Source organism: Cyrtonyx montezumae, unplaced genomic scaffold (assembly GCF_038088225.1).
Source record: "Cyrtonyx montezumae isolate F1298 unplaced genomic scaffold, pur_monq_1.0 scaffold_1, whole genome shotgun sequence".
Classification (NCBI taxonomy): domain Eukaryota; kingdom Metazoa; phylum Chordata; class Aves; order Galliformes; family Odontophoridae; genus Cyrtonyx; species Cyrtonyx montezumae.
Window position 1 is genome coordinate 7,505,162 of NW_027071825.1, and position 23,983 is coordinate 7,529,144.

General features: G+C 42.0%; 1 protein-coding gene across 1 annotated transcript in view; it reads left to right on the top strand.

The window, feature by feature from the left end:
- Window positions 1-23,983, top strand: part of TRABD2B (TraB domain containing 2B) — a 256,399-nt gene that overhangs the window by 145,058 nt on the left and 87,358 nt on the right. The window contains exon 4 of the mRNA XM_065739292.1: window positions 8,539-8,713. Within this exon, the coding sequence (XP_065595364.1) occupies window positions 8,539-8,713 (175 nt within the window). The remainder of the gene's footprint in view (window positions 1-8,538; window positions 8,714-23,983) is intronic.

Consider the following 23,983-nt stretch of genomic DNA (forward strand, 5'->3'; position numbering starts at 1 on the left):
GAATTTTCTGTTTTTGCTCTGCTGATGGTGACTTCAGACCTAAAAGCAGGTGGTAAATTTCATGTGAGCTTTCACTGTCACCTGGCTGAACAGGGCTGATGAGAAGCTCATGGAAGAGCCCTGATCATTGGGACACCCAGAGCTGAGTTTATACTCACAGCTATTCTCCCACTGTGCAACAGAAAACAAAATGAAAAATACCTTTGGAAAAAAAGTTATAATGCTTTGAAAAACCAATCCCCCAAGCAAACCCTCTGGTCCTTTTTTTTTTTTTTTTTTTTTTACTTTATTGCCCTGCTTTGCCTTTTGATCAGTATCTTTGCTTGGGTATCATGGCAATATAATAGGTGATGGTTTTAGTGTCAGAGCAGAAAAAATTCTTTGTCAAAGGAAGCAAAGCATTTGGAAGGGAAATAGAAGCACTTGAACTTTTCCATATGTGTACAAGCTCATGAAAGCTGGCCTCAAAAAGGAATCCCAATGTTAAATTGAGCTTTGAAATGGGGCAGGAGTTATCAATATGTAGTTAAAATTTACACTCCCCACTGAAACCAAAACCTGTATTTGCATACACTGCAGGCTTGTCATCCTCATTCAATCAATGAACAGGTCCCTGTAATCTGGTCCTAAATATACAGTGCATAGCTGGGTGAAGCTTGCAGAAGGGGGAGGCCGGGATCATTGTTCTGACTGTGTTTTGCTAAGGCTTCTTTAATCAAAACATTCATTCCGATAGAGAGGCCAGCTGCAAATTTTGGCATCGCTACCATGGGGAGCAGAGACAGGGTAGGGGTGGGGAAGGAAACCTCGGGGGAGGGGCTGGTGGTACGCTTTTAGTTTTTTTTATTTATTTGTTTTTCTCAAGTGCTTGGAAAGCAACTATTGAGCTGGTTTGGGAAAACAAATAGAAAACATACAGGGAGATCATGACTTCTCAGGGCTTATTTTTAACAAGGATAGAAGTATCATCCTCCCCTCCCCCCCAAGCTGTTGGTGGCACAAGCCATCCCTGTGACTGTTCTCCCTTTATTTTCTTCTTCTTTTTTCCATTTTCCCCTTCTTCATTTTTTCTTTTTTTTCTTTTTTTTCCTCCTTTTTCTCTCTCTCTTTTTTCTTTCTCTCTTTTTATTTATTTTTCTTTGACGTTCTTTCCTTCCACCCATATGCCCAGGAGGAGCACGTGAGGCCAAGTAAGGCATGTGACTGCCCTTGGGCCAGGTGCCACCTGGGAGAACAGCCAGTGCAGCAGGATTTGGGGCTGATGGCTGCAGGCATGTGGGTGTCCAGGGCTTCAGGAGCGGCAGCTGACCCTATAAGCCTACAGTCAGGTCAGCCATGGCTCCTGAAGTATTTGTTTCACCTACAGATATATGTTATATATATATCTGTAGATAGATAGATAGATATAGATATAGATATTTTTTCTTCTTTTTTTTTTGGGGGGGGGGGGGGGTGGAGGGAATATCATATGCTATCTTTAGAGAATTCACTATACTTCAGACTATTTTCTCCCTCTCAGACTTTCTCTATTTGTAATTTTCCTCTGTTCATAGATTTAGATGCTCCAGTGGCTTGTGGAGCTGAGCTAGCTGATTTGAAGCTCCAAGGTCTTCATTTTTACACTCAAATTACCTTTCCATCGTACGAGCTACCCAGCATAGCTTGTAATCATGTAGGCCAGCACTTGCCAGCATGAACTGCAATGCAGCTGCAGCAGCCAGGCCACTGGTGCAATGCAGCCCTGCAAGAGTGAGGCTCAGGGAGGACTGAGCAAAAATGCTGATGAAAAGTGCACAAATGTGTCCAAGTAGTAATGAATCTGAGCCAGAAAATAATTAGTTTCTAAAGCCTCTCTCCGTTCAGCTGGAAGACCACATTTTCTGCAGAGGGAGAGGTTGTATCCCCTTCTTCTCACACTTTGTCAGCGCTGTTTCCTTCTTTCAGAGGTCTGGGACACTGCAGGCTCTCTCTAAGCCAAGGGGTGCGATGGAAAATCCATTCCTGTAGTGGAAATGCTGAGGTAGCCCAAACCTCAGAGTAGTTCCTGCAGGGTTCCTGGAGCAGAGACAGCGGGAGGGTGGGAAGGTGTGAGCAGGAGAAGTGTGGTTGCTCTTTGACCTGACCTCACAGCTTCCAAGCCTCTCTCTAGCTGCAGAGAGTCATCACTTGACAACTGCAAAGCAGACGAGAAGAAAATGGGACAAGCACAGATTGGGAATGCGGTGGCTAGTTTGGTGTCAGAGTATGGTTCCAAAAAAAAAGCGAAACATTTTAGCAGCACAACATCCACAAAATGACATACCTATGCTAGCCTTATCCTCCAAAACGTGCTGGAAGTGCACATAATGTGTTCTTAACACTCATCATGAGTAGATGACCATGAAAATCTTAAGTGTTTCTAATACATGACTTCAAATTTTGATGCTTAATAAAAAAAAATTGTCACCTAAAAGCAGCAGGAATTGGAGAGTGGGCTAATAGCAACATGCGTGGTTTTGCAGAGCTCCCCCCTGGCTTCTGCTCTGCAAAATAAACTCAAAGCACATTTTCTGGGCAGTTGCCATCTTTGGGCTACATCACACTGACCAGACACCCACTCCTTTCCTTGGCTGTGAAGGTCTCCATTGAGATGGAAACTCAGAGGTGCTGCAGGAAACCACCTCAGCCAGCAGCAGCAGTTGTCACTCCAGCAGCCACATCCTCCTCATGGAGGTACTTATCCTTGCAGCCCTCTGAAGTATTTGAATTCTTCGTGTCAGAGGCTGCAGTAAGTGGATATTGCTCCCCCAGATGCCGGAAGGGTTCATAAATCAGAGGGGAACAGGTGCCTTCCGAGTCCGGAGTAGTATATTTTGCAGCACTGCAATAAAAACCACAATGCCCTGTCAAGGCTGCTTAACAGGCAGGTATCCTCCCTTCATAAACGTGTGATAACTGGAGCTCAGATGTCAGCCTCTGACCCGAGAAGCGCTGGCATGAATTTAGGGCTGTTCTGTCTCTCAGAGGAGCCAGCAGGTTTCAGGATGCTACTTTGGCTCTCTAGAAGCCCATGTAAGCAGTGCTGTCAGCTCTTGAGATGCTTATCTTGAGTACTGCTCTCTAGACCATATAAAAGTTCCTGGCCTGTGTGGTACAGGGGAAATCCTCTAAAGTGCAGTCAGTCCCTTATTTGTCTTCTGGCCTCTGCCCACATAAAGCTCATAAACTAGGCAGCTAATGAGATAATATGTAATAAATATCATGTAAAAAAATATTGTAGTTGATGTAACAACTGGAGATAAGGATTACTAGCATGGAAGTTGTGTACTGTCAGGGAAGAGTGGATGGGTTTTGTGTTCAGGTGTTGGACTGGAACCTGAGAAGCAGATGGCCAGCTCTCTGCCTTCCCATAATCTCTCTTTATGATTTCAGTCGTGTCTCCTTGGATTTCCTCTATTTATATGGGGAGAGGGAGGGACACATGTAATTATTATTAAGCAATTTACCTGCAAGGATTAGGTACAGTATTGTATGTTTGGCTTTCTAGAGCTTGAACATTGTACCTGACATGAGGTTGGAAAGCCCTAAGCTATCAGCTTCCTGGGTACAGGAAGTGAGGGGTTTCAGGAGCAGAAGATTGACCAAGGCAGTGGAAGATGTCAGGAAAAGTTTTAAGAGAGGAAATGTTCACAGACGATGTGTCTCAGATAAATCAAACTTAATGCCAGTGGTCTTTGATGTCTGGGGTACTACTGGTGCCTGACTGCAGCCCTGTGCTGTGTGATGGGCTGCGTGGACATGTGTTGATATGGAGATGGGTCATCTCTGTATGCCTGAAAGCATTCTGCTCTACATGGGGCTGCTGAAATCTCTATTTTCCATGGTAGGAGTTAGCTGCCCATTTCCCTGCATGAGCTTCCTCCTGTCCATCTCCCTCTCAATTAAGGGTGAAGACCTTTGCCCACACAGTGTTAACCGTTTATTTTGATACTGTGATACTGATTTTCTGTTGATACAATGCTATTATTTGAACACATTGCAGGAACAGGGTGGCATCACAAGAAAGAAGTGAGGCTAAAAAAGGTTATTGGAGGAATGGAAGATAGTCAGAAACGTATCATATAGTGGTAGGAACAGTGGCACTGTTCCTTCACATCTGATTGTGATTTGATACTGGACTGAATTTAGAGCAGTTACACTGTAGCTGATAGGGTCCGAAGCAGGGGAAAAATGTCCCAAAAATTATTTTTTGATTCATATTCACAGTTCTGGCATTTTGCCTTTGCCCTGAAAATTTGTACAAAAATTTAAAAAATAGTAGACAAGAAAATATATTTAAATGTCCTCCAGTGTTTATGAAATTTCAGCTGACCTTTGGCAGTACACCCTAACTCTGAGGAAAGACTCTGCACCAATACATTTTCCTTTCCTCTTTTTTTTTTTTCTCCTTTCTCTCTGTTTCTATAGACAAAGCTGACAGCATGATATACATCTTGAGATATGGCTGATGCAATTTTTCCTAAGGTGCAGTGTGTTGTTAGCTCTTATGCTGATGACTGCAGCAGAATCCCAGTCTCCTTCCTCAAAGTATTAATGGAAAGTGAGGTTACTGCTAAGCATCATCTATGACTTTGGATCTTCCTTTGGGTCCCATCTGCAAGATTCATCCAGTGCCTTGTACGTAACATCTGTTCTCAAGTCAGAGGGTCTTGCTGTCCCCATTTTACAGATGGGCTTTTGAGAGACAGGAGGAATAATGCCAAATGCTTCGAAAATATTTAGTGGAGGTTAAGTGCTGAGTTTGCTTTGAAGGTCTAAACCCAAATGACAAGCTTGTGATCATGCAAAAGATTTGTATCGCCCATGGGAACAGAATAATTTTTTCAGGGTAGTGTCATAACCACTCCACGACCCTTCCTCTTTCTTCTTCCTGAAGCTCCTACTGACTTCAAAGGTGAAGAATTATGGCCCACATCCCACAGCACTGTGAGTTTGGATGCATGTGCAGAGCTTTACCCACAGTCGCACATCAGGGATACTGACTCAAGTAAAATTACACAGAAGGGGAGGTGTTTCTGGGACTTGATTTTGTTTAGTTCTTGTGTTCTATCCTTTTACTTCAAAAACTTGACTAAGAAATGCAGAGTGTACCTAAGGATACCAAGGGTGACACCTAATGACCAGATTTGGAGTCCAGCTATACTAACTGTAGTAAGCACAGTCTGGGTGAATATGAATAGAAAAAAGGCAGAGTTTTAGCTGATTCAGTGAAACAAATTATTCTTTCCTTTGAATACCTCTGCATGAAGTATATGATCGATTTTTCAAGGAAGATATGTGGGACATGTATGTATGTATATACAATATATTAATTGGTTTCTCAAAAACACAGCATTGCTTGCAGAGACTGTACACAAAACCTGTTTTTATCTCTTTTAATGTATACCAATGGAAAGAGAGCATAGCCCAGGTGATGTGTGCTTGTGTGCTGACCCAACTACTGCTTTCCTAGTGAACAGCAGAATAGGAAGCTAGGATTTTCAATGCTCCCATCATGGATCCCGTGATACTTTTGAATACTAACAGCAGTACAGCTATTATGGCAGAAGTGGTCAGTCCACTGTCCATTGGCACAGCACGGTTCATCCATCACTCAGTTTGAAATGGCAGATACCTACCTTTAAAATTATTTTTACACAAAATATTTGATGAAATGGAATAAGGAAGAAACATCCCTTCAGTGTATTCTTTAGCACATCCTTTTAATACAACTGCTTTTCTTCTCCCCCCTTCCTCCCCCCCCAAAGAAAACATTTGATTCCATCTGTGTTTAACAGCTTCCTAATTGCGTGCAACTGTTTCTTGACTTCCTGATCCCTGCCTGGTAGTTAGGAATCCAAAGGGTTTCTTAAATCAGCAGGAGCAGCTGCCTCCTTGAAGCCACGCATGGTGTATGTCACCAACCATGGAAAGGAGCAGCGATACAGGGAGGAGCAGTGCTGATTAATGGGGCCAGTGTCGTAGCTCAGAGTGTGGTTGCACTACTGTGTACGGCTGTACTTACTTCAATCATTTATCTTCCAGCCTCCGCCACACACATATGCAAACATATACACACGCTGTATTTTTTGCCAGTGATTGAGCAGTCATTAGAAACACAGGAATGCAGAAGGTGCAAAGGGATCTGTAGCTGGTGATGTGCCTATAGGGGGAATGCCTTCTTTCATCTTTTTCTTTGGACAAGTATGAGAAACGATGACGAAATCCAGTCCTTGGTCTGAAATTTATCTCTCTGTCCTTAGCAAACTCTTTCCCACAGAAGGGAAAGGAAGGCGGGGTGGGGGGGGAAGAAATAAAAAAGGTGAGAAAATGGCTTCATTTTGTGGACTCTGTTTTAGGTTAGATAAAGAGGAGAAACAAACTCTGAATTGAGAGTGGATGGAGGACTGCAGGTGGTGGAACTATGTGAGCCTAAAGGAAGGCACATGGCTTCTTGGCAAAGACCTTTATGGTCGAGGTCTGACCAAAACCCCTGTGCTTGGGCTCTCAACCTCCAGCAGTGGAGCTGTCCCCTGGTGGGAGTGGGCTACTCAAAGCCATTCTGTCCATGAGCACTGCTGCTCCTGCCTCATGCAGGAGCGGGTCGCTCTCATAGGTTGTACGGTGCTTTCACCAAGAATAGAGGTTCCTGCATCCTTAGGTACTGCAGCCAGCAATGTTTTACTCCTCCAGCACCAGCAGGCTGCTCCTGGGAGACAAATGCAGCTCGAGGCAGCTTCCTTGTGTAGTGACAGGAAACTGGTGAGTCCAGTAGGTCTGGCCTAACGAGGCTGTTATTATTTGCTGAGAGTTGGCAGAGGGCTAAAATGAGAACAAGGCACAAAGTATTTGCTTGCTCAGAGGACTCCATGCAAAAAAAGATTGTATTTGGAAAATCAGATGTGCTCCTGATCCATGTGGCCCCACAGGCTGGTGCAGTTATAGTGTGCTGTCATTATCTCTGCCCATATGAGACTCTCTGAATCAGGAGATGCTGTGCCCATTTCTGGCTCACCCAGCGGGTACAGCCTTTGGTGCAAACCCATAGCAAGGCCTCGGTCTGCCCTTCTGAACAGCTCACAGTGAGAAACCTCAGCTGCCCTGTGACCCCCACACAGCTGGCGCCGCAGCAGAAAAGCCTTAAGGAGAGCCACTGGGAAGATGAAAATGAGTTCTCTCCCTAAGACTTGCTGAAAGCTTTTGGAGGCACGATATGAGTGAGGAATGTGGGAAGAGGCAGAAATTGTTGTGGTAAAATCGTGTGGCCAAGTGGGAGGGTAAGGGGTGAGCTGGAAAAAAGAAGACTAAAGGCAGGTTTTAAGAAAATGAGTTCAGGAATCTGGTGTAGTGGAAAACCAGAGGAAGAATTAAAGCAACAGAGCCGCTGCATCAAATATTTCAGCACTCTGCTTGAAGGATGTTCCCCTTATGGGCTGTGCATGCAATACCATTACCGCTGACTCAGATTAATGCTGGAAATCCTGGCAGCTTTACTTTTACCTGGGGACGGGGAAATCTGAATTTGGCTTTTGCAGCTTAAGCAGCTTTCCAGTGGTGAGGGAGAGGAAATCACTGAAGGTGAGGGGTCCTGCAAGCAGTCATCAAACACTGCCCACTGTAGCATGCTGCACATCCTGCAGGCTCCTGTAGCAAAACAACTTACCTGTCCTAGTAATCAGATACTTGTGGCATGGCTGCCCTTTATAGCTTGGGTCTTGGTCCTTTCCTGGGCTTGCTCCACTTACTACAACAAATCTAAATATCCTTTGTGTTTTCAACATTCTTCTTTGCGTGTGAACATCACTCCTTCCAAAAAGAGGGATTGAAGAAGCAGCTAATGTGGAATTCCCTTCTTTTCCCTCAAAGTATCAGGAAAATTTCAGGGATTTTATGTGGTGCAGTTCATGATCTTCTTTAGTGAGATCTAAAACTGAGAGAAAGGTAAGGAGTTTTATCCTGTTTACATCTCCCTGGATTGGGATTTGCTGATATTTCTTAATTTTTTAACTGTTTGGATTATTAAGAAGTATTATATACAAGCTAAATCTTGCAGTCCTTACTCCAAGTCCTGACCACTTCGGTTGGGAATGTATTGCAGGACTTGTTCTGGCATGAATTAGCTGATAAACAAGGCTGGACATGTAGAGAAAAGGTTTTTGTAAGTCACCCAGGTGTGGCACCTTAAAGCTCAGGTTGCTGAAGGAACAGAAAAATCAAAATGGTCCATTTAGTAAAAGTTGTACTTTGCTGTACCCTTCCCAGATACAAACAGGGACCAGTTTATACTAAAAAAAAAAATTCCACACACATTGGCCAGGTTTTTATTTTTTATAGAACTAAAGATTATAGAACAAGCTGACATACCCTAGTGAGTTTTTACAGTGATGTACAGGTGGTTTAAGTAAGGCTTAGATTACAACCTCCAGTGTTCCTGAGATTACTAAACGATTTACACCTGTCCTTTCTATGAGCCTATTAAAGCCTGGTGCCTCCAGCTGAACCTCAGTTTCTCCATTGCAGGTCCCAAACTTCATCAACACAACACTCCCTCCTCATGAGCAAGTAACAGCCCAAGAGATAGACAGCTACTTCAGGCAGGAGCTCATCTACAAGAGAAATGAGAGAATGGGCAAGAGAGTGATGACACTTCTACGGGAGAACACGGATAAGAGCTTCTTCTTTGCCTTTGGAGCAGGTACAGTGTGAAATACTCTGCTTTATGTGGGTACTGTGATTGAAAGTAAAATGATTTGAATTCTCTGGGATTCTGTCTCTGGTACTGCAGGAAGTTTTCTCTAGAGGATTTACCCTTGAAGCAGAAAGGCTTTTGTTTGTGTAAACCTGCTGTGTTGCAGATGAATCTTGTCCAGACAGATTGTGATTTAGCTGCTTCTGTGGTTTTCATCAGCTTGTCCTGGTAGAAAAATGAAGCTATTGATGTTTTGTACACCACTGCATTTGTTCCCTTTCCCCACACAACTTAGTTTTTTGTGTTATGTTTGTACTGTGCTGTGTTTGTGGTAGCAAGCACTGGTCATATTTGAAGGACCGTGTGAGGCTGTAGGAACACAGGTCTTGCTGTGGAAAGGGACTTGTCTGTGGGCTGGGATCCTGCCCTGGGGTTCCACACTTGGGACTTCTGTGTGTTTTCTTAATGGGTGACTTTGCTATCTTGATGGTGTATCTCTGTAGACTGGATGTCTCTGGACCTTGTCCAAGTGGATGAATTACATGTATAGCTAAATACCAGTATTTCTAGGTCATTAAGGAAAATCTGTTGTGTCCTTCTGCATATTTTAACTTGTTCCATGAAGTCTGTGGAACACAGGTGTTTGTAATACTTCTCCAATAGTATGTGCAGCTGTCCTTTCTCTGTTAATTATTTTCCCTTTGCAACGAAGTTCATATTTGTGTTGTAAGAGCATAAATAACAACTGCTTAGGCCCCTTTTCAGCAGAATCCTGAGCAGTGGCTTTGTGGTTCTTCAAGCTGCCCCGACTTGACGGTAGTTTGAGATTTCTGTAGTGAGAACTGATCTGTTTTTCCTATTCCATCTTGCTAACTGTTGCTCATTTTTGATGGAACTTTGCTTCTTATCCCACAAATCTCACTGTGAACTTTGTCAATGACTTGCCTTCGCTACCCACTTTGCTGGGAATTTTGATTAAAGACTGTAGGATGTAATACAGATAGATGCATCTTTACACGCTTACTTTATGAGCACATCCATACTGAATTTTTCTAAGCCTATTTTACCTCAGGCTTTCCTGATACTTTGTTTGAGGAGTTTTTGCTCAATTTTAACTCTTTTTTTTTTTTTTTACAGTTGGAAAATACATCACTGTGACTCAGAGTTGGATAGAGATTAATTTAAAAACATAATAATTGTCTAACCCATGGAGTCAGGCTTATCAGGAATTACAGAATGCGGTGGTTCTAATGTAACTTCCAATTCAGGAAGCCCCTAAGCAGCTAGCTACTGAAGCAAAGAGAGGACAGATGGCATTGTTGCACTTTTCTGTGCCTGCATGTGCTGCATCTGGCTTACAGCAGGATCTTGGACTGGAAGGATCCAGACCACTGCAGCTATTTGTGTACACTGATAACAGAAATGCAATTAAATGGGTACACGTTACAGATGGCTCTCCTTAGAGAGCCTTTGCTATGGTATGGGAGGTTTGGGCTTTCATCCCCCTACCTGCAGCTGAGTGCATCTACTCAATGCACCTGGGCAGCTTCATGTGTGAAAGCTGCATTGTTAAAAGCAAGGCGATTTCATCTTTTGCCACCCATTTTTGGCTGTTTTTAGAAGCCTTTGTCACCACAGGATTTATTGAAAAGCAAAGCAGTAGAGATGCTGAGGAAAGCTTTTTGTTTTGGGTGCTTTGTTCTAGTATCCCTTTGGTCTTTCTTGCTAAAGCCCTCCATCCCTGCAGGCCATCCACACACAGTTAAAATTCCTTCTCTCTTTTCTGGATTTGTTTTTTTTCCTTTATATGACAAGTACTGAGAGTACTGCTGCACTGTGGGCAGTGTGATGCAACATGTCTGGTCTAATATGCCTCAGGTTGAGGGAGCAGTAGGGGTAAACTCTTGGAACATCCAAGCAAGTTGAGATGAGAACAGTTTTTAGATCCACAAAGTGAAACAGAGCGCTTTTTATTTTGTTGAAATGTTAAGATTTCTAAATGGAATAAAAAAAAAGAAGTCCTAATTCTAAATTAAGCTTTTCAGAATTCTGGTCTTTTTTTAATAAGTAAACCTCAGTAGATTCCTACTCCTACCTTCCTGTGACATTGCTCATATGTTAAATGCATTGGAACCACTCAAACTTCCAATGTATTTCTTTATAAAACACATAAATGAAAATGACCATTTATTCTTTCAATTTTTATTTCTTCATCCTCTCCAAGAAAAATACAGGATTTGGGTAAGATGGGGCACAACTCTTACTCCTTCCTGTATGCATCATTCTTTTCCTGCCAGGGCTTACCATATTCAGGTTTAATGTGGAAATCTTACCACACCCATACCCCCATTAACTGTACTCTAGCAGAGAAACACCATTTATTGTTTGCTTGGTTAAATGCTATTTTTCACATAATGGGCATTTTAGTCTTTCTCTCTGAATGAATAAAAGTGGTTTAATAGAGTACGGGGGGGGGGGGGGGGAGGGGAGAGGGTTTTTTTTTTTTGCTCGTTCTTTGTTTTGAAAATCCATCATGTACTGTTAGGTGTTATTGATCCATAGTAACAGTGAAGTGTCTCAGCTATGACATATCCGTGTGATTAATAAAGGCCCATTTGCAGTCAAGAAACAGAGACGCTGCCAAGAGCACACGGGCTGTTAAAAAGAGTTAATATTTTGGCAACTAAGACTATACACATGAAGTCAATGTTTAAGAAAAAAATCACTCTGGTTTATTTCATTTTTATGGGCAAATAATTTTCAAGTAACACATATGATAACAGATGGATAAATTTATGTCTGCAGTTAATTTGAAGGATAATTTCCTTAGGATGTTTTACTTAGTTGCATTTCTTTCTTTCTTTTATGAGAGCTGTCAGTTTAGTAACTGAGTGCTGGATTTATTGCTTCAGAAATTGATGCTGCTTCAGTTCAAGCTTATTAGCAGCCAAGTCAGTAGGCTTTAGAATGGTTTTTCTGGTTAATTAAAATTTTAGAAAATGTTGTTTTTTCTGTGCTGAAATATAAGCACCGTAGTGTCTCTTGCAGCAGGATGGGAATGGAGCTGTCTATGGGGCTGAATGCTACAATGAAGAGAAGGATGCATTCCTCTAGCTGTGGGCAGCCCTATTATCCTATTGCAGGATAATTTTGATTTATTTATTTTTCTGTTCAGGAAAGGTGTATTTTTTCCCTTTTCTTTTGAGGTTTTTCTCAGCCAGCATCATCAGTAACGACACGTGTTGTTTTAAGCTAAACTGTTAATAATAATAATGCTACATACAGCATTTGCAGAAGGCTTTGAAGACCCTCTGGTTAGAAAGTTGTATGTTATCTGGGACTTGCAAGTGATTTGCAAGCTTTGTGGCTGTTTTCATACCAGTAAGTGCCAAGCCTCTCTAAAGGATGTGAGAGCACAGGGAGAAATAGTCCAGCTCCAGCTTTCTTACTGCTCCCTACAGAGGATTCTCAAAGGGAATTTCATCACATCTCACTATAGTTACAGAAGATATCAAATGCAGAAACATTTGCCAGTAACCTTTTGTAGTTGAGAGTGGCAGGTATCTCCAAGATGGCTGAGGTCATATTCGGTCTGATTCACTGCTGAAATTCGCTTAATTTTCTCCATAAACTGAAGAGAATCTGGGTAGACAGCTACTGGTGATGTAACTCTTGAACACTTACTTATTTAAATAAATTAAGATAGAGGCCGTAACTGAGATGGGAGATGGCTGTTGATTTTAGGTGGGAGGAAAAATGGTGGGAGGTGAGAGTCTTTGTTACTGGAGTTCAGTAAAGTTGTGTTCAGTAGTTTGGGAAGGGAAATTAAGCCATAGATACTACACACAGCTTAAACATGAACCACTGAGATCCAGAGGGCCTTTGTGAAAGCTGTTAGCACCTGCCTCAAGGTCTGGCATCCAGGTTCACATATGATACTTGGAAGTGTTTTTTTCAGAAAGGAAATGCCTTAAGGCTGACATCCAGCTGCATGCTGAGGACTGAGGATTTACACGCATTGATTATGCAAATGGCTGTTTTGCACTCCCCACTGATGAAGTATTGTGTGCAAATTGGACTGGAAGTTACACCCACTGTTGTATTATTTGGGAACAAACTCAGCCTCACGTCGGAAGTACGGTCCTGCTTTTTCCACAAGTTGTGTAGCTCTGCCATTTCTATTCTTCCTTTTGGATACTCAGTAGAATGAAGGAGGAAGGAGGAAAAAAAAAAGCACACTTATGGGCTGAAATACAAAGACTTTCTCCCCAGGGTCAGACATCCTGGTTGAGCACTGATTAGTGGTGCTGCTGACATCACTGGCGCAGTTCTTTGGTTGTCTCAGCAGAGCAAGAAGTTGGCGACCAGGAGATTGAACTTGTCAGGCCTACAAAAGAGAAGAAAAGGGTGAATTAACAGTTTGCAGATGCTAGAATTCCCTTCACTTGTGTTTATTTGGGCATCCAGATACCTGTAGTGATGTTGACCTGTTTTTTGTGTGCAGACTTCTATAGTTTTCGAGGTAGAGAATCACTTTGCTTTTCAAAATATTCTTGCATGCTAGCTTAGGCCAAACCCATGTAATTAAATTGCTTAAAAGTCTGCACTGAACAGGCAGTGTCTGATTCTCTTTTCAGACACTCAGTTGTAAATCAGGAGTTACTCCACTGGGGAATGGTTTGTTCCAAGTGCAAATCCAGCCTGTAGCCTTTAAAAAAAAAAAAGCCCATCTGAACTTTATGTACATTGATCTTGTGTCATACATTGGTTTGGAAGCCTCTGAATATTTTCTTTTCACCTGAAGCTTAAATCAGCACTGAGAGAACCTGAGCTGGAGAAGCCAAAGTAAGCCTGTCTTCAATATCTTATTGTGAAAGGGGAAGTGCCATTGTGAAGGCTGATTCCTGTAGTTCTGATCTCACAAACTCCTGTTGTATACCAAGATGTTAATCATAGAAACACAGAACCACCTATCCAGTGGTGAGAGCTATCTTGAGACTACTTTCACTTGTACCAGGAAAGGTTAGAAACAAAGGAAGTGAAAGAACAGATTCGTATGCTCTTTGCTTGAGTGTCACAGCCAAAGCTACAGAGGGAAGCTGGGCCGGCCCTGCACTCTTCTGGTCTGATGGAGGCCTCAGCAAGGAGCCCTGCCTGGCCACTCATTATTGCTCCACTGATGTAGGCTTCAGCCTGAAGTCCTAACTTTCAGATTTGCCTGCACGCAGTAGGGTTTTGGTTTAAAGAAATGCATACATTAATGTTAGCTCTTCTGGGTCACTGATGTTTTCATATATTTATTATTACATCTGTGCCAAATTCTACTGTATGAGTTTAATTCTGCCTGCCGCTTGTCGAAGAAAAGAAAGCTATATTGGCCCCTGCAGTCCTAAAATATAGAAATTTTGGTTATCTCCTAACTGTATTGCTCATCAAAATTTGAGATGTAAAACTGTAGATGAGTTCAGGAGACTCTATTTGAAACTGCAAATAATCATGAGAGATTTACACTCAGGCTTAAACACTCTGCTGAACCGGAATGGGCTTAAACTTGGGGTGACATATTCTTCCCTCTAACCCCCAGCACATGCAAGAACTTGCAGTCTGCAGGATCTGCAGGCCACCCTGTAAGCTCTCGGGAGACCAGCAGAGGTCCCATATAATGAGATTTCATAATAGGAGTGTTGAAATCAAAATATGGATGCCAGACAATTCATCACTTTCCATCCCTAAACTGTCTCATCAGAAAACTCTCAACCAGATCTAACAGTGTTGTTAGCAAGACTTTAAAAAGGCTATATGGAGAACCCCAGATTGGCAGTTTTCCTCTACCACTGAGATTTCTGGGGGTTGCTAGTGTGAAAATGCAGACAGAATACAGATTGCAAAATGTCCAAGAATCTCATCTCAGCTGGGATAAATTTGTGCTTCCTGTAGTGATTAAGATGCTCTCAAATGTAGTGCCAGCTATGTGGTTTGTCCCAGAGCAGGAGGAAATCTGGCTTCTCAACTGTGCTTAAATCTAGAACCAACAGGTTAGCACAAATCCCTCATAGCAATTCACATGGGATCAACTTCCCTGCACCTCCTGCCTGGATGTGTACCTCCCACGGAGGAGCAGGGAATCCCCAGGAACTCCTAGAGCATTGTGGCTGTACCCCTGTAGCTCTTCTGTCAGAGCCTTGGAATGCCGGAGTAGGAGCTGAGAAAGGAATTGGACATAGTGAGGAACCGACTTCTACTGTTTGTGTTGTTGGGATTCTGCAGGTTCAAGGTGTTTTTTTTCCCTTGTTTTAGGGGCAAGTTACAGGAGGACCATGCATGGGGGAAGAATTGGTGATCTTGATGGATGCAAAGACAGGGTACAGTTTTTGGCTAAAGACAGTTCTGCAAAAGATACAAAACTGAAAGCTTTAAAAAGCCTAGTTGTAAATTATGGGGATTTCTTGAGAATTTTTACTGGTATGGAAAATGGGACTGGAAATCTCATTAAACTGGGCGTTCTTGAGAGAGTTCCAGGATTTCTTTGTCATGGTTATGCCAGGAATACCATCAGAGTGAACTTGCTGAGAAAGGATTTATGGATTTGGGATCAGATCCTATTCTCAGTGAATTAATGGTAGCTCTGCAGCTGACAGCAAGGTGACAGGCATATGCACCTGGATGTGACAACATTTATTTGTCATTCCAATCTTTTACTCTAGGCTGTTACTTTCACATTACTGGAAAACATCAATGCCCTCTCTCTTTATAAGCCTATTAAATCCCTGTTCCATTGTAGTTTTTCTCTGGTAGATCACAAGAGACATGTCAAGAAAAAGAAAATGTGTGCACTATGCCTCTGCCCAAAAAAATATTTAAGTGTCAGAAATGTAAAGGGGAGATAGAGTTACCTGGAGAGGCAGAACGGAAATAATTAGAGCTCTAGCCAGCACGAAGAGATGTCATAAACTTTAGTTATTCAAAACACAAACTCTGCCACTGTCCACCCATTTTATAGTAGCATGAAGAAAGTGGTTGGGATGTGTTAGACAAAACTGCTTTGGTGGCAACTAAAGTGGGCAGAAGCCCAAGGCCAATAGCTCAGCTGCCATCTAAAATTGGAAGAAGGTTGGGTTTGTGCTCAACTCTTGGATTCCTTTCTGCTCTTTGCTAGAGACATAGTGAAATGTGAGACTACTCTAGACTGATGGGGAGTAAGAAGCAGCTCCAATCTATGGGAATCATTGAAGTTTTATATTTTCAAGTTTCATTTTTAATCTTTTTAAAAAGATCTTAGACCAGATAAACACTATAGTGCAAGTGTGCTAGTATTTAGTAGAAGCTCTGGAGCTGGGGCTATTGCAATGCCTCAGGTGACTGGCTTAGATGTAGGTAGCCTTGGAGTTCTTGCTCTTGGCAGCTAATTTTCTAGGGCTGTGAACTAGAAAATGATGAAAATGTCTTCAGAGCTACTAGGCTTTCTCCTGTGTACTTCCAGAGAGGCAGTGTGAATGAGTCAGTAAAAAAACCCAAAAATCGATATGAATGTGTCTTTGATCTTCTGTTTCTCTAGAGATATTCACCGAGGCTCCTGAAGTACTTTGATAAACTGTTGTTCAACAACCAAAGAATGCTCTTCCAGAGAACTTGCAAACATGCTTTAATCTAAATGCTGATGCTTTGGTGGAGTTCAGCGTCAACTCTTAACCCTTTGCAGAAGCGAAATCTCCACCATTTTCCAGGAGTAATGTTGCAAGACTTAAACTTATGCATTTTAGATACATCACATAACAAGAGTGTTTTTAATATAGTTCTGTAGTTCATTATGGCAAGTACCTTAAATACTAAGATTTGCAAACTTAGAAAAATTGTATTTATACACAGTAGGTAGCTGGAGAGAAGAATCAAATGCTATCACTGGGTTAACTCAGTATGAAACTCTGTACCAGTCCTCAATATTTTTGCAGAATTCACTTTGCGTTTTTCCTGGAGGTACCTGAGGTATAGTGAAACTGCTGTGAGGTTCTTATCACTTAGTGATCTGGTCTGGTTCCAGTCGAAAATTTTGAAGTACCTCTCACTGGGAGGATTGGTTTAAAAGTAACAGAAAAAGCCAAAGAAATAAAGACTTCACTATTGATGTCAATGCTGGTTTCCTAAGGAAATGAGGCTTAAGCAATCATGGTGTTTGTGAGTGAGTGTATATATATAGGTGTGTGTGAATATCTTCTGCCCTTGTAAATTTTCAGTTTGTTGGCTGAAGATAACCAAGCTTGTCAGGTGGCTTAAAGTCTCTAAGATAACATGTTCTTACATGCTTCATGAAAATTGGATAGGGGAAAAAGTAATTCATAGTGTCCATCCACTGAAAGAGCGCAACTTGAGCTGAGCTTTCATTAGATCTCAGAAAATTCCTAAGGGACAAGGAGATGAAACATTTCTGTAAGCAGTGGAACTTTATTTGTTCATCCGCATGCAGGAAGATGCTGAAAGCAGTGCATTAATTAGTTGTGGTGTGGTTTGAAGAGAGCAATGATGTTTAGAGAAAATAATTATCTGGAGCATCTCAGGATCCACATATTATCTCTGGGCTGCACTCTAATGAAGTGTTCATTTTCTCAAGGCCAGAGCAATATTAGGGAGCAGATTTGTAAATGTGACCAAGGCATGGCTCCAGGACTCTATAAACCTAATGATTCGTGGGCACTCAAACTGTGCAGCCTCACTACTGCTAATTGGCCAAATGTGCCATCAACCGTGCCCAAAAATGTCCTTAGGTAGCAAGAGGTGAAAAGAGCATCAGAAACTCGTAGCAGTCCAAGAGGCAGCCTGGGGCAGCATTCCTGTGTGCAGAGTTCAGGAACACTTGAAGGTTATTCTCTTGAGACCTGAAAAGGCTCATTGGCAGTCAGGAACAAATTTAAGAAATGAAGAAAGGAATAAACCACAAACTGTAAAGAAAGCAGGTTTACAGCCTGTGGTAATCAGAGAGGGAGGTGGTTGTCACCTGACATTTGGCAAAGGTGCACAGAAAGCATGGGGATGGGGACAGTACTTGAAACCTTTTCAGAGCAAAATATAGATGTGTCAGAGATGTCAAACCAGAGTTGGCTCTTAAATTACTTTTTTAAACTTGAGATTCTTGAAGATTTTCTCATATTGGTGAGACTGGTAATTATTAAGGTGGAACGCTCCCCCTTGAACAATAGGTATCTGAAAATTCAGTGTATCTTCTGTGTAAGATGATCAGATTTCTTCCGCACGTGAATCCCCAGCAAACAAGTCCTCCCACTTACCTCAGATGCATATTTTAAGATGGAAGAAATTACCCTCTGGAGGCATTCCACTGGCTACAGAGGAAACCTGAAAAACTGACCTCCAGCAAGTGTCTGACTTTTACACAAGGGGGATTAGTTGGACGCAGAGAGCAGGAGTCAAGAATCCGGTGTCTTGTCCTTACCTCTGTCTGACCTTGAGCAAGCTGCTCTGTGTATCAAGACCTGCCAAAATTGTGTTTTCTGTTGATTCCAATGGAAGAGCCTTGTTCTTCCTTAGCAAGCAGAAAGCTGACCAAGGAGCACTTTGTGTTCTCTCTTGGAGAGCACTTTGGTGTTTATTCCAGCAGCAGAGAAAGCCTGCTGCTACCAGCCATGGAAAACTCACACAAGGCTGGCATCCTTGTTGTGGGAATGGGAAAACTCTGATCTCTGTTGTAGCACCAAGCAGTGCAGTTTTCAAGTCTAATCATGAGATGTAATTGAAGCCCAATGTTGGCCAACCCTTTTGTTTACTGTTGGGATCACTTGTTACCTGCAGCCCTCACAGCAGGCTTTCCATCTTCGTTTGCACAGAAGGGAGGGACTTAAACACATGGGAAGTGAAGCTTGTCTGTCGTTCCTCAGTAGGGAAAAGCAAGCCACTCCCAGGGCAAGTGCAATCATTCATCTGACTGAAAGCATTTCTTTTCTTTTTCTTTAAACAAAAAACAAAACACCAACAACAAATACCAGAAATGTATTCTATCCATCAGTAGAGTTATCCCTCTTGTGAGGTACAAAGCAAGCAGCCAAAACCAAAAGAAAATGTTTTGACATACCATGTGTTCGCTCTTCACTGTTTGCTTAAAGCAGCAACCAGGCCAAATGAGTTAAGTGCTGCCAATGAGACACGGCTCAGGCCTTGAGACCCTTTGCAGCTTTCTGACATGACTTGTCCTGCTGTGTGCAAGACTTGGGGAGGATGGAAGTTGGAAGGTGTGTGGGTGGCTTTTTTGTTTTCTTTAGTATTATGGAGAGACATACTAGACAGTGTCCCCTGTGGTGCCCCTCACCATGTCTGTAGCATTTATTCAGCATATCCTTGAAACGCTGGAATCTCAGAAGTTGTCTATCTGAATTTACATTTGCAGTTCAATCATCTCTCACACAATAAAAGCTCTAGTGTTGGCCTGCTTGTAACTCCTGCTCTGGGCACCGCTCCTGTCAGAAGGGAGCCTGTCCTTCCAGCATTTTTGTTTTCCTTTATACCTGTCAATCACACCACTTGCCTCTGCCTAAAGTTTGTTGTCTTTGCAGTTGGTCACAGCGTGAGCTACCAAAAACCTCACTGAGCTTGACGGGGTATTCTGTTAGCCTAACCCTAACACACGATCTTGCACCTCCCCAGCACACAAAGGGCCTTTTCAGTGGCCCACCGCAGCTCAAAGATTTCATTTCACGTGTTACAATTAATCTGTATTTATTGCCACTTATCTTAAATGGCTAACAATATCAAGAGTTTAAAAAGTGCTTTTAATGTCAAACTGGGTCAATTAAAACTCTACTTAAAATATTTGCAGAACTTCTACCCTGAAAATTGCCCCCTTGGTCCGCTAGTAAGCGAAATGTTTTAAACAAATACACGCAGCTTGAGGAGTCTGACGTTTGGTAAGATTCCCCTTGATATTTTAGCAGAATCCAGCTTCCATTTCCTTACTTCTGCATTCTTACTTTTCTTCTTATAACAAGGGAAAAATGAATGCTTTTTTAGGTAGTCAGAAATATTTGAAGGATCTTTAATTGATTTTTCAAATAAATAATAGTAAAAATGAGATGGTCTCTTCTGGCTTTCGGAGTTTTGAGGCTGTTAGATTGATTAATCTCGTATCTTGGAATTTCATTCTCTCCCGTGGACTGTGATTGCTTATGTTTAAACCTGAGCTTTAAAGTGGGTCAAAGATAATTATTTTTTTTATAGACTTTCAGTACTGTATGCAGGCACAGGAAATAAAGCAGTAGAACACTGAATATTAAAAAGTTAAGTAATGAAAGTGCTCTTGTTACTAGTGTGTATTTGTTTTGTTGAAGGCCTTCACCATGAAGATGAAGAATCTTTTTTCTCCTCTCTGAAGAGCTCTCATTTTGTCTTGAACCTATTTTAAAAGTTCATTTTGTGGGGTGACCATATTAGTTTATGTGAAACGAGTGCTCTTTTGCTGCCCATGGTAATTCTGAGCTCTCACTAAGTGCAGTCGTGGTTGCACAGTGTTAGGATGCTGTTGTGCATCACAGAGAGCACACCCAGGAGGGATCTATGGGTAGAGCTCAGTTGTGCTGTATGCAATGGATTCACAGAGTAAGTAAGATCCCAGGCAAGGGGAATTAAATACCAAGGCTGAAGATCTGTCCTTGTGGAGCCATTTGGACTTTAAGCTCTGATCCTCAAACACTTGCACCTTCCTGTGAGCAGTGACATTAATGAAGCTTGGTTTCCTTTGGTTTTAGGTCATTTGCTTGGATTCCCAGTGGCCTAATAAAGTTTGAACTGTAACCGAGGTATTTCTGTTAATTAGGGCATTGTATTATCTTTATGGGTCTCTGATTTCCCTAATAAAGCTCACCCGGCAACTTTTTCTTCCACAGAAGAGATCAGCAAGTCTCTATCCAGTCATCTATTTTCATAAAATGTATAGGAAGGGACTGTCTTGGAGACAGTCCCTCTTCTGTCTAATAGATTTGTAATTTGCCTGTGGGTTCAGAATCCTTCAGGGGAAATCATAAAGTCAAAAGCCTATACGCAGAGGGACAACAGAATCCTGTAAGCCTCGTGTTCTTTGGAAACAAGGTTAAAATGGAATTGCCGTATTTATAAAGTGTAAATATTGCACAACTTGAAGACACCAAATGGTTTTGATCACTTCCTTAGTCCCTTGTAGAACGTCTAATTAAACAAATCTGACTTCTCTAAGTGATCTAAGTCGCATCTGGAATTCCAGTTGTGTAAGACAACATGAGAAAAATACTTTTTTGCTTCTTGCCTCCCATGAGAAGGGCATGATTGTCATTTTGAGGAAAGGATTGTTTTTGGGATTATGTGTTCTATTGAATGCAATGTGATTGGCTTGTGGATGTGCTTTCATTGCTTGTTAGTTGTTCATTTTGGTATTCTTTGCCTTAACTATATCAAGAAGCCAAATTATGCTGACTAATTGCATTCTCAGAATGACAAAAAGCTCAAAGTTAACAGCTTGCAAACAAACCATAGGCTGAAGTCTGTTCACAAACTGTTTCCTTAAATGTTTGCATGTGGGACTAGTGCAAATTTCCTACCATTGCTGTCACTGTCAAATGACAGGATACTGTCAGCTTGCTCTCAGGTGTGTGTTTGGAGCCTTACTGGACCTGATTCATTTACATTCTCTTTTGATCTTACAAACACACCTGTCACTGGGAAGGATCAGGTTTGAGATCTTTTTGAAGGCCATTGCCTTTGGTGGTGTTGATCAAATTCTTACAGGCTTATCCTGGACAAGGAATAGTAATTTAGATTGATGTCATTCACTTCTTAGTCTTCCTTTAAGAGCCGTTTTGAGAGGGTATGTTAACGTGCAGAGCTTTCTTGTCTGGAGGTACCAAGGAGCTTTGCCTGGCTTCATGGGAGTAAAGCACTGAGTTGAAGACTGAAATTTGGTGGCACGGTGGAGTAAAAGAAGAAAGTAGATGCAGTTCCTCATGAGGTGGGCTAGCCTGGTTTTACACATCTGTTAAGAACATTTGAACCCATAGGCTGACTTCCCTTGAATGTGGTGGACGATGGAAGCTTTATTCTGTCATGTTCCTATTTAGAATGAGGTGGCTTTGGCAGGAGGAGGAATTTTCTGTTAATATTCCTGGTCAGGAAAAAAAAAAAAGGCTGTGATGTAAACTCCAACTCACTCCTTCCTAGGAACTGGAAAAAGAGCTTGTTCTCCAAACAAATCCATTACAAAACACGTTTTCTCTGGTTTCACTGATCAGGAAGTATTGTGTATTCTAATGGCATTTTCTACCAAGCTTTATGTTCGGGTTTTGCAGACTGTCAAATGTTAATCTGTTTCCATTAGATCCAGAGAATAAAAAAGATGTTGCCATAATTTGGCCATAACAAGGAGTTATTAGATTGAGCCTCACCAAGGAGGCAACAGAGCAGGGGCTGGGTGAAGCATCCTCCAGGCATTGGGCGCCAGTCTGGAATTAGCAAAATACAAACACAGTTGTGTTGACAGTCTCTTCCTGCTGGGTGAGAGAGGGAAATAAATACAGGAAAATTAAACTTATGTCTTAAAAAGCAAAGGGGCTATGTTAAGAGCAGACTGGTTACAATGCTGGATCGTTACAACTGTGAGAAAATGTGACAAGACAGTCTACCCAAGCATATTTGCCTTTTTTTGTTAATTCTGTGCTGTTGTGTGTGAACAGACAATGATGGATTGTGCTGTAGTTTTGTGCATAGTATTGAAGAGAGCTGGATTTAATTGTCCTGTGCTTATTGTACAAAAGGAATGAATTATGAGGCACTTTACGGCATCTCCAGTGAAAGTGATTATCAGCAATGCTCCTTGCCAGAGATATAACTCTGTCAAGCTGACTCCCTCCTCTCTTGGGTTCTCTGGAAAAAGCTCGTGAATCTGCTGTCTCCTGCCAGTTAAAGCTTGGGGTGAAACACAAAACCAAAAGCTGCCAATAGCTATATATTCAGTTCAGATGTTGTAGGAATTTCTTATTCTGTTTTGTTTTTTCTTTTTTCTTTTTTTCCCTTGAGTGGAAGATCAGCCGAGGTTTTTGGTGCAGCAGAATGTTTTCTCAGTTGATTGCTCTTTTGAGTCTGTAGGTGAGCAGTGTGATAGAGAAGACTTAGCTGTTGGCTTTAATTATGCTTGACCTGGGCTTGTATGCACTACAGTATGATTAGTCGTTGTGCCATGGGAAGGCCGCCTTCACCCCTACACAGCCAGCCATATCTCATAGCTGTTCTCACACTGCTCCTCCCTGCAACACTCAGATAACCCCAGAAATAGGTTTAAGCTGAGACAGATGTATAGAAGGAATGCTGTGAGCCCTGCCCCCAGGACGGGGCAATAACTCACCTGCAGAAGAGCTGAAAGTTGTGCTCTTCACGTTTGTATTGATCACTGTGGCATAATTAAGGACAGTGGGATGAGATGTAGGGACCATAACCTGGCCTGCTAGAAAGATTGGAGGGGACGCTGGTCATCCCTGTGGAATAAGAACAGCAGTTGCAAGGGGGATAATTCGTTTTAAGGTTTGTTTAGATCTGCAGGAGGATTTTCTCTGCCTCCAGGAAAGCTGGCTTTGGGGAGGAGAGGGTCCTTCCCCCTCTGCTAGGAGACTTCTTGTGACTGCAGTCTTCCCCCTTGCAAGCAAACATCGCATTCCTATATGCTTGGGGGTAGCCCAGATAAATAAGGTAAAACAACACATAAATAAAAATGTGTGTGCAGCTTCTTATAAATAGGTGCTTATCTGTGCCCCTCCATCTGAAGAGATTTCACATCATTTTATGGACGGGACTACAGCTGCCAAAAGCTTCTTCCTGAGAAGAAGAATTAATGATGCTAATAAAAAAAATTCAGTCACAAAATACTGTGGATTCTAATGGTGCTACCAGGTAGCATATGCAATTAGTGATGAACAAATGTTAGCTCATAGCTGTGGTAACACTCATGGCAGCACTCCCTGGGCTGTAAACTGTCTTGCTAATTAATAACAGCTAAGAACAGAGGTTATGTGACATGTCATAGCAACAGGTCTTATGTTAGGAGAGGATTGTTTGTGGTCATGTCTTCTGCATGTGGAAAATGATTCTGGAAACAGTTTTTGTTGTAACTGTACTCGTGCATTTTGGTAGATCAGCTGTTTAATGTGCAAATGAGAGAATTCCTTGATTTCTTCCACTCCGTCTTCAAATGATTTGCCCTCAGTTTGTTGGCTCAAAGTCAGTGGAGCATCAGCAGTGACAGAGAAAATCTGGGAAGAA